General features: G+C 49.7%; 2 protein-coding genes across 2 annotated transcripts; both read right to left on the bottom strand.

Moving 5' to 3' along the window:
• Positions 1–4,712: 4,712 nt before the first annotated feature.
• On the bottom strand, positions 4,713–5,234 carry LOC117240758. Its single transcript, XM_033506794.1, has one exon. It carries the CDS (start codon positions 5,232–5,234, stop codon positions 4,713–4,715), a length of 522 nt encoding a protein of 173 aa, XP_033362685.1.
• A 2-nt stretch (positions 5,235–5,236) lies between these two features.
• LOC117240759 lies at positions 5,237–7,372 on the bottom strand. The gene is made up of 3 exons (XM_033506795.1): positions 7,193–7,372; positions 5,665–6,819; positions 5,237–5,572 (listed from the first exon to the last, which is right to left on the bottom strand). Exons 1-3 carry the CDS (start codon positions 7,370–7,372, stop codon positions 5,237–5,239), a joined length of 1,671 nt encoding a protein of 556 aa, XP_033362686.1.
• Positions 7,373–10,558: the final 3,186 nt, after the last annotated feature.

The raw sequence follows: 10,558 nt of genomic DNA, 5'->3' as shown, positions 1-10,558 counted from the left end.
CTTTAATTGTACTCAAACGATCATATGATTATAATCCTTGTCGCATACACATGTCTCCATATGCATACACTCTGATATCGTCTCAATATTATTCCGCTCACACCCCCTTGTAATTCACCACAATCCTTAGCAATCCTGCTTGCATTTTCACACGCATGTATCATCGTATATTGTCAAACACCTAGCTAGCGAGAGCGATCCACCAACATGTCCGCTCTCAATTGCGTCGCGAACCAGACTTCCGTCTATAACCTACGTTCACCTTAACATGTGACTCGTAGTTATTCATTTGTTATAGTTCCCGAACCGTAATTACACTTTATTTCAATTCCTATCCTAGTCAAATTCTAATTTCTATTTCCTTTAATTTAGCCAATAGATTAACTTAATATTAATTTAGCTCACTTTAACTTCAATTAAAATCCACTAAACGCTTACTCACTCAATAACATTAATTGTTATATCGATTTTAGCCCCGCTACGCCTTCCAATTTAGCCTGTGACTTCTTGCATCCGTTAAACCCTCTCATCTTATTCAAGTCAACAATAAACTAAAATCACTGTATGTACCCACGACACCCTAATTCATCTCAAATGGGAATTATCCATCACTATCTAGCTCGTTAAAAATTGGTATTTCTCATGTTTCCTTTAAACTAATTCCACCCACGATATAACACATCTACCCCTAACCAACTACTATTACAACTAGCCTTATGCTCACGAGCGGGAGCTCGCGGCAAACACGTCCGCAAGCAACGACGTCTCGAGTCGAACTCCAGTTTTGCTGCTAATTAAACTCGGTTGTCCGATTTCTAAGATTTTATGTGTTTTACACGATACGTCGATCTGCACATTTTTCCTAATGATAATGATATAATGATTTTCTGTCTGTAGGGGTACGAACGTCAATTCTTCCAACTTGAATACAGCAGTTGGGCAGGTTTTGACTGTCTGTTGATTATTAGTTAATTCGATTCTACATTCAGGTGAACTGATTCTACTGTGACTTGACTGAGTTCCCTTACAAATGTCGATGATTGCCGTTCGTTTATATTTGTTTAAGTAGTGGCTATCGACAAAGGTGTATCGTTCTAAGCTGATTAGTATCAGTTTCTACTACAGGTGCGATAAATACAGAGTTTTGCTTGAAAGGTATCGGATAAATTTTTCTTATTTTCCATTCGTTGTCTTCTGAAAACGATACAGTTATCGTATATATGAGTTTGTTATCATTTGTCCATAATTTTAGTTTACTTAGATCTAGAATTAGTAGAAAGTTTTGAACTGAAAGATCGATATGATTACTCATAAAGTTTTGCTTCGTTATTTGGTCGAGTGTTGTTAAGAATTGTTTAGGTTCCATAATTTGCGGGTTTATGATTCCTTGTTTTCCTGATACTATAGTGTTAAAAATTTCGTCGATGTTAATATGGAGCTCCGATATGGTAGATTCAGTCTGAATTAGTAAAGAGATCAATATTTCGTTTTTCTCGTTATGGTTTTCAATCTTGCGTATGACGTTGCTAACGTTTTCGAGTTGATTCGTCTTAGCTTAGTCTAGCACGCGTTTGATAAGTGCGGTTTGATTACTGAGGATCGTTTTTATTTTATTGTTGGAGTCAAATAATGTGTAGAGGATGAGTCGAGTCCGTGATGATTGTGGTTGGTGGCTGTAGATGTCGCTGCTGGGGGTACTGCTATATTTTCTTCCTATTTAGAATCGTGGAATAAAAATCGGACTTCGGTCGCCGGGATTCGATCCCGCGTTCCGAACGTTCGTAACCTTTTTTTTTTTTTTTTGTACGTGGAGAAATCCTCATGGACACTCCGCTGCTGCAATAATCGCGTAACAGCAGAGTAGTGTCGGACTCCTACCGACTAAAACTCCACGATGACCATCTTATGCGCGTGACAGGGGTGCTCCAGGAACCTCTTATGAATTAACTTCAGTTGCACCCCCTTCTCGCGTTCTCTTGTTCGAGCCGGCTATTGAGTAGGCGTTAGAGGGAGGTCGTTGCCCCTAGCGCTGTCACTTCTTCTGGTCGTAGTCCGTTGGGGTGGTGGCGGGGCGGCTCTGGGTCGTCTGACTGCCATCCTTCTCCATCGTCTTATCCTGCTGGGGTGAGAGTTTTTCCTTCTCTCCCTTTCCGCTCGCTCCTTCGCGAGCATAACTCGCTCGCAGAAGAGGCGGACGGCCTCGTATTCTTGTGACCCTCTCAACATCGCTTCTACAATCGCTGAGGGGGTCAACGTTTCTCCTATGGCGTGCCGCAGGGTGTAGCGGGGCAGTTCCCACGCCGGACAGAGCTCCAGGGTGTGCTGCGCTGTGTCCGTGCCCTCTCCGCAGTGGTAGCAGATGTCTGTCGTCTCTCGCCTTATTCTCTTCGGGAACTCGCCGAACACGCCGTGTCCGGGGAGTACTTGTGTCATCCTGAATGTGAGTGGGAGGCCGTGGCGGCTCCTCCATGCCTCCCAGTTTGGTAGGACCGCTTCCGCGCCTCGGTGTTCGCTTCTCCCGTTGATCAGTTGGGATCGCCATAGGTTCCATGTGTCCTCCTCGGCGGTTCCGGTGTCGTTTGGAGCCGCTTGCTCGGTGGGGTCTTCTCCCGGATGTCATTCTCTCCGGCGGGTGTATCTCTTTTTGAGCGCCAGCGCCCGCAGCTCCCACGGGGGGGACGCGGCTAGGGTGGACGCCGACGCGTGAGACACCGTCCGGTATCCCCTAATGATTCTGATGGCGGTCACTCTGTGCAGCCTTTTCAGGAGCAGAATGCTGCGACGGCTTGCCATCGGGTCGTCCGCCCATACTGGGGCCCCGTACATCACTCGTGACCGAACGACGCCCTCGTAAAGTCGGCGCACCGCGTCTCCGGCCCCGCCGATGTTCGGTAGTAGGCCGCACAGGGCATTGGCAGCCGCTGACACCTTCGGGATCAGTGAGTCGAAGTGCGGCTCGAACGTCCACTGGCTGTCGATGGTGAGTCCCAGATACTTCATCTGTGATCCCACCCGGACGGTTTTACCTGCCATGTTTATGCATAGGCCGGGCGGTGGTGTCCCTCGCCTTTTCCTGTCAAAGAACCAGGTGACCTCCGACTTCGCAGGGGAGACTCTCAGGCCCAGTTCGTTCACGGCACGGATCGCACAGGCCGTTGCGATTTCGCCAATGCGCAGCGTCTCGTGCCAGCCACGACCCTCGACCACGATTAGGGTGTCGTCCGCATAACATATCATGGCCGCGCCTGGGGGTAGCGGGCATCGCAGTACCTCGTCGTACGCAACGTTCCATAGTACGGGGCCCAGCACCGAGCCCTGCGGGACGCCACGCTCGACGGATCGCTTTTCCTCTCCTTCCTGACTGGTGTAACACACCCACCTGTCGTCGAGGTAGGCTCGGATCAATCGGACGAGGTAGCTGGGAACCCCGAAGTGCTCCAGGGCCGTCACTATCCTGTCCCATGGCATGGTGTTGAACGCGTTGACGATGTCCAGGGAAACCGCCAGCGCCACGCCTTTCCGGGAGACCATGTCCTCCGCAATCGCTCGTACGCGTCTGACCGCGTCAATCATCGAGCGCCCCTTCCGGAAGCCGTACTGGCTTTCGTGCAAACCTGGCACTTGGCCCGCTATGAGTCGTTCCAAGCGGGCGGCGACTACCCTCTCGAGTAGTTTGCCGATCTCGTCCAGTAGGCATATCGGCCGGTACGCTGACGGCGAGGTCGTCGGTCGGCCCTCTTTATGGAGCAGGACCAGTCTCGTCGTCCGCCACGCCCGGGGGTAGACTCCCTCCCTCAGGCATCTTGTGAAGAGGTGCCGGATTCTGGGGGCCATGACCCCCATCACTTCCCCCCAGATCCGGCCAGGGATTCCGTCCGGGCCCGGTGCCACGTTGCGGGAGATCATTCTTCTGGTAGCCTCCCATATCTCCTCCTCCGTGACTTCCCAGTCGTCCCTCCATTCCAGCGGTCGTGTCGTTTCCCGTGGCCGTTCCACCGCTCTGTTTTCTTGTGGGGGAAAGAGGGTTCCGGTGATCCGCGTCAGCAGCGCAGGTTCCATCTCCGTCGTTGTCAGGGGGCCCTTCGCGCGTAGTTTCTGTGTCACCGTCCTGTATAGCCTTCCCCATGGGTCCGACTCGACTGTTTCGACCAGTTCGGACCAAGCACGGTCCTTCGCTTTTTTAATTTCCTTTTGTAGCGAGCGCCGTAGCGCGCGGTACGCCCGGTAGCGCAAGGAGACTTCTTCGTCGCGTCGTCGCCAGCGGCGGGCCGTTAGGTACTGTCTTCGGGCCCGGACACATCTCGTCCTCAGTTCCGCGATGTCGGGGTTCCACCAGTAAACTGCTCTGCTTCGCACCGTGCCCGGTGTGGCCCGTGGCATGGATGCGTCGCAGATTGCTGTCGTGGCTTGTCGGAGGTTCTCGGCCTCCTCTTCCACGTCTGCTTCGGTCGTCATTGTCGAGGCCTCCCAGCTCCAAGCTGTTGCTATAGCAGCCGCCCGGAGTAGATCTTCATTCCTTTCTTTTATTTTCCATCTGGGCGGTGGGCGCGCGCGCCTCCCCCTCGGCGGGCAGTGCCCGTCGTTTGTCGTCGGCATTCCAGGTCCAGGTGCGTCCACCTCCATGAATATGTAGAGGTGGTCCGACAGCGTCTCGACCTCTTCGGCCACTCTCCAGCCTGAGATCCGCCTGAATGCCTCGAGGGAGGCCCATGTTATGTCAACAATGGGCTCCCTCTGCACGTCACGCAGGTACTGGTCGAGCCCCTGTTCACTAACAGAAGTCCAAGTCCCGCGGTCCAGTTTGATAGCGTGCGGCCGCGCGCGTTGGTCCTGGCGTTCGCCCACTCCGTGGAGTGCGCGTTGAAGTCTCCCAGGACGAGCACTTGTCGGAGGAGTCGTCGCCTGACGCAGTCGCCAACTCCGTCTAGGAATTCCTCGAACGCTGCCCGTCCGCTGTTAGGTGACACGTACACCCCCACCACCATCATCCCTGCCCACTCGACCGCGGCATATTCGTTGCCGCGTTTCAGCAGGACTCCGTGAGCGAACGCCCCGGGCGTTGATGTCCAGGTGACGGCAACCATTCCGTCCGTGTCTCCGACCCACTCCGGGGCATCCAGAACTCTGTATGATTCCGCCACCACCGCTAGGGCGACCGTGCTCTCCCGGATGGTTTGGTGGAGCAGATCTTGTGCTCGCCTTGACCTTCGCAGGTTAGTCTGGAGGAAGCGCATTCTCAGTTCTTTGGTGTTCTTTCCTTGTTTGTGGCTTCCTCCGTGCCTACCTCCTTGTTCGCGGGCTTAGGGTCGCTTTGCGACGGGGAGCCTTTCTCGCTGCCTCTTGCAGCCGTGGATCCGCAGGCGGCTCCTTTCGTTCCTTTCTTCGAAGGGGCACAGGCCGGTCCCCCCATCCTGTGCACCGACGGTGCTCCAAGCGCCTCGCAGAGCAGGCATTTCGGGCTCGCAGTAGTGCATGCTCTCGCCTGGTGCCCTGGTTCGCCGCATCTGAAGCACAGGTGCCCCTTGTCCTCCTTGGCGGTGCAGGTTTTCCCGTGTGTCTTATCCCAAGGCACCTGTAGCACTGCAACGGTCTCCGTTCGATGGCTTCGACCTTCGCCGTCGACCAGCCTATGGCGACCTTTCCAGCCTGGGCCAGTTTCCTCACTGCACTGGCAGGGCCTCGTATCCACACGGTGTCAAGACCGTTCCGGGCGGGGCGGATTTCTCCCAGCCGGATGTCCTCCGGCTTGCCGCCGCTCTTCCTCGCCAGGGTGTTCTGGATTTCCGCCTTGGTGGCCGCAATGTCTATCAGGGACACCCTTGCCTCCGCGGCTCGGAAGGGTGTCGCCACGCGGATCTCGTTCGGGTCCAGAGCCCGCGTCAGCTGTGCTGCGACCGCTGCGGCCTTCTCCCTTCCCTGATCTTCGGGGACCTCTAAGATGACGCCTCCAGCGATGGTCTTCCGCATCCTCATCGTGTTGATGCCGAGCATGGTCAGGGAGACACTGTCCTTGGCCGCAGCCAGCACCTCCGCGTAGGATTGGCTCGATTTGTCCGTCAGGGTGATTGTTACCGCTGACGTTCGCGGTGCGTGCGGGAGGGCCCCCCTGCCTCCCCCTCTTCGTGCGTTCTCCAATCCACTCTCCGGAGTTTCCCTCTGTCTCTCCGCCCCTGTCTCGGGTATCAGCTTCGCCGGCTGCTTCTTTCCTGCCTCCTTCTTCTTTCCGCTTCTTTTCCTTTCAACCGTCTGCCATTCGATGACAGCTGTTCGGCCTCCCTTGGGCGCTGGGGCGTTTGGGGCTCCAGGCTCCATCCCTCTCGTGTTCGCGGCAGGAGCGACCTCCTTTCCTTCTCCTTTTTCTATTCTCTGCAGTCGTTCCTCCAGTCGGTGCAGCAAGGATCTCATCTCCTCTGCATGGTGTTTGACTGCAGCGAGACGCACTCTGTAGCTGCTCTCATCCGCGGTGGGGCGCGAGGCCGGCTCTTTTCGGAGTGCCTCTACCGCCGCCTCTAGTGTTGCCATGCGTCTTTGCGCTATAGCGAGTGCGTCGGTGACAGGGTCCGTTCTCCTCACTATTTCGGTCACGCGCGCGGTGATGGTTCTCGCCGCCTCCTTCAGGGTTTTCACCTGCGTGCCCTTGTGGTTGCGGGGTGCCTCGACAGCCTTGGCCACCTCGGCGTCCCGGCGAATCAGTTCGGCTCCTATGTCCGCCGTTGTGGCTGTTCTCATTTCTTCAGTCGGGTCCGCGGGAAGTTCGGGGATTCGTTGGCCTTCTTCTTTTCGCTCGGGGTGCTTCTCTGGTGGGGATTTCCTCCTCCTCTGTTGTTTCCTCAGTCCATATTCCCTCCTTGTCCAGCGTGAAGCGGGAGGGTCCCTCCTTTGGCTGCATCGCCTTCGTCATGCTCCTGGTGCTGACGTGTGGCAGCTCCGCAGCCAGTTCCGTTTCCCTCCGTCCCCTAGCGTTTTCCTCTACTTCCTTCCCTTTCGCCATGGTTGCGTCTGTTTCCCCGTTGGGCGGGAAATGTCGCTCGGTCAGCACTTGCCACTCTGCCAGTCGCTGTCACTTTCAAGTGGCCCGCGCGACGCGCTTCGGCGCACGCGCCAATATGGCTGCGTCTGGGTAGTTTCTCGGGTAGCCCGTGTAGCGGCGCTGTTGTCACGCGTCCTAATATGGCTACTCCACCGTCCTAACCTCACACTTGGTTGGTTTTGCTTTAACTCCTTGTCCAAGCCACACTTCCCGTATCCACACCCGCTTTGCGTTCACAGGCACTAGTCCTCCACTCTGGTTACCTCCCTTGCCCAAGCTCTCCAGTTTTCCGGAGATTTCGATTACGCTCGCAGCTCCGTCCTCTCTACGTCTGCCTCCCATATATCCCCCCCACTACTTTCCCCGAACGTTCGTAACCTAATTCGTTAACCACTGCGCTACGGTCATCCGTTAGTTGTTTATGTCGAGTAGCGGTATTTGTGCTGTGTCGAGTGCCGCTACAAATGTATCTATATTTTCGTTAATGAGTTCTAGATCTTTTTCGAGGAGAGTTCCGAATAGAGTTTTAGATTCTGAGCCTATGACGTTGAGCAGTCCGCGTTTGCTTCTATAATGTAATGCGTATAATATGAAAAAATATATGAAATATGCAAGGTATAGTTTTATTAAACTTACTTTTTATAATGCTTCGTAGATAAAACAATTTTCTATCCAGATTCCACTTTCTCAATTATATTTTCAAAAATGCTCGATAAGGAGTACAATTTTCTACCCAGGTTGTACCTTTCTAATTATATCTTCCAAAATTCTTGATAGGTGAAACAATATTCCACCGACGATTTACTTTTTTAATTGTATCCCCAAAAATATGGACCTGCTTAACGTTTAGATATTATTATTTTTTTCGTTGTTACTTGATACGGCTAACAATTAAATAGTGAGAATAAGAAGAATTGGAAGTGCCATTTTCGAAAAAGAATTTTGTTTTTCCTTGAAGAGGTTGTTTGTATGAAGGTTAATATCACTAAATATGAAGGGAAGTGTAATCATAATAATTCGTACAGTTTTTAACGTTTCAGTTTACACGTTTTTACGTGATATAGGTTGTGTATGATGTATGTTATACGATTAGTTCCCTAAATTAGACTGTGTGCACCATGTGCCAGCAAACTCCCTCCATCGTGCTTGAACATGTGCGTAGATAAATCTGCCTCAATTATCCCATCAGATAAGAAAATCTCTACTGACCTTCTTAAGCAAACTACATAATGGACTTACATATCTTCTCTTAAGATATAAAGAAGATATTTTTTTTTATCGTTAATTAACAGATCTTTGAAACGATAGAATAGAGATATCGTAAAATTATATAAAGTATTATAATATGCGTAATAAATAAGTATCGTTATATTTTTCTAATAAATAACATTCCCATAAACAAACAATTTCTCATAAACAGTCGTTTCCCAGAAAACTTTAGGTTCGATACTGGCAACTTTATCTACTTCCGCTCTTCAATTATGAAGGATTAATCTTTACGAAACTTTTGGAACGGCTGAAGATTTCTCACGATGAAACGCGACGAATTCGATACAAACTACGCGGAAATAAAGACAGCTGCGATGGAGGATCGCGGGATTGATATTAATTAATTAGTCTGTGGCAACCGTTATATCGATTCGTTACGTTATTGCGACAGGCCACGCAACATTTTATTGCTTCTGTTTCTACAATTTAATTACAAAGTATTCAATTTCCCGTTATAAACAAGGAAAGGACTGCAAGTTTGTGCAGCTTTTATCAAGATTACGTGCCATTGAACATATCGATTGATTGACTTCTCATGTTTCGTATTAATCGACATCCGATATAGCTATGGGACCAGGAATATTGAAATATTGGGAAGTCAGTTATATTCAGGCGTTCTATAGATTTGACGTATAAGCCTTGTAACATGTACTTCTTCATCAGACGTTTACGAGATACTGAACGATGGCTACGCTTGTAGTATCCAAAACTTTTACGTCGATTTATAATCGAAGATTCGATCAAACTATAGATAGATTTGAATATTCTACGAATTGAATTTAATATTAAGAATTTTAGTTGTATAGATCATCGACGAAAGTCTGTTACACGGACCCTTTCAACAGTTCTATACACACTTCTATTATACATTTTATTTTTTAAAAATAACGCTTTGGCATGATCAAGGATCGGAAGTATAAAAAATGATTGTGACAATTCGAGCAGTGAAAGCGTCTAGAGTAACATTATATTGGTCCCTATAGCGACATTGTGGTACCGTGTCATTTTCAAAGTTCTCAGAATTGGTACTGTATCCGATTGCAATGTTTAATATTCTTCCCGGTTCCTGGAAGAATTTCTTCAAAACTACGTTAACCCATGAAGAATCAACCAACAGTTTCTCATAATGCCGTTTGATCCACATCCTTTGAAACTCATGAAATTGTAGAATCCAGATAGAAAAAGTAGAGACAAGGTAAACGCGAAGCTCATCCGTGGAATTGCTTGTCGTGGTGATAATGTTAACAAATAGAATTCGATAACGCAAATTCATTGGGGAAAAGGTGACAGATGAAATTCGCTAACGCAACGTTGCCCGTTAATGGGCTAAGAATTACGCTCCATGGGATCGCTCACTACATTCTTCGAAACGGCCCTCGTAATCCATAGGCTCGTAAACGGCTTCCGTAACCGTAACGAATTTCAATCTTGTTCACGGATCTCTGACCGCTCGTTTCGAGGGTAACGAGGGGGTTGCGTGTTCACGTGCGTGCAACAGAAGGTGTTATCGTGATTGTAAGGCGTGCTGGAGCAGATAAGTCCAATATGCTCGAGATTCATTGCCCAAAGCTGGCTGATAGTCGAAATTAACTTCGCCTCGTCCGATTTCCGCGTTCACATCGCTTTCACGATGGTTAGGCGTTTCTTCGTTCGTTTCTAACGCTGAGTTTTCCCGTGTCGCAGTCAACCCATATTTGGATGTGTGTTCACGTTGCACAGAAAATGTGGTCGGGGGTTGAAACGCGGACAGAATGGAAAACGGACTATGGGAAACGCCGAGAAAGAGGCGTCGATGAGTTGAAGACACGTCGATGCTGAAGTACACGTGTATCTCGCGTCTTATAGCGAAGGAAGGATACGTGTGAAATTTTAGAAAATATTGGCTGGAAAATGTTCTAACGGACATTGAAGAAACGAATTTAAATTGTAAAAAGAAAAAGATGGTAGCCTAAAGACGTTCCGCTTTCTGTCCCATTACGGAAAACTGCAAAAGCTATGTATCTTGAGAACAGATAAAGTTAAGAAATGAAAAGGAAAAATTCGATTTACTATGTATTTTCGCTATATTTTATATTTACTGTATATTATCGGAATAGCCATCCCTGATTCAGAAAATCAATTACATATATCCCTTGGCGAGAGGGAGTGAGAATTAATCCGATTAATTGTAATGGTGGATCAGCTGGATCCTCGTATTCTGAACGTCCAGAGACTCGCTAACTACGAAGCAACTGGTCTGTTTGTGACGCCTATCAATTG

This window comes from Bombus vosnesenskii, unplaced genomic scaffold (genome assembly GCF_011952255.1).
Source record: "Bombus vosnesenskii isolate JDL3184/JDL3185 unplaced genomic scaffold, Bvos_JDL3184-5_v1.1 scf7180000014865, whole genome shotgun sequence".
Classification (NCBI taxonomy): Eukaryota; Metazoa; Arthropoda; class Insecta; order Hymenoptera; family Apidae; genus Bombus; species Bombus vosnesenskii.
This window is presented reverse-complemented; position numbering and strand designations above follow the sequence as displayed.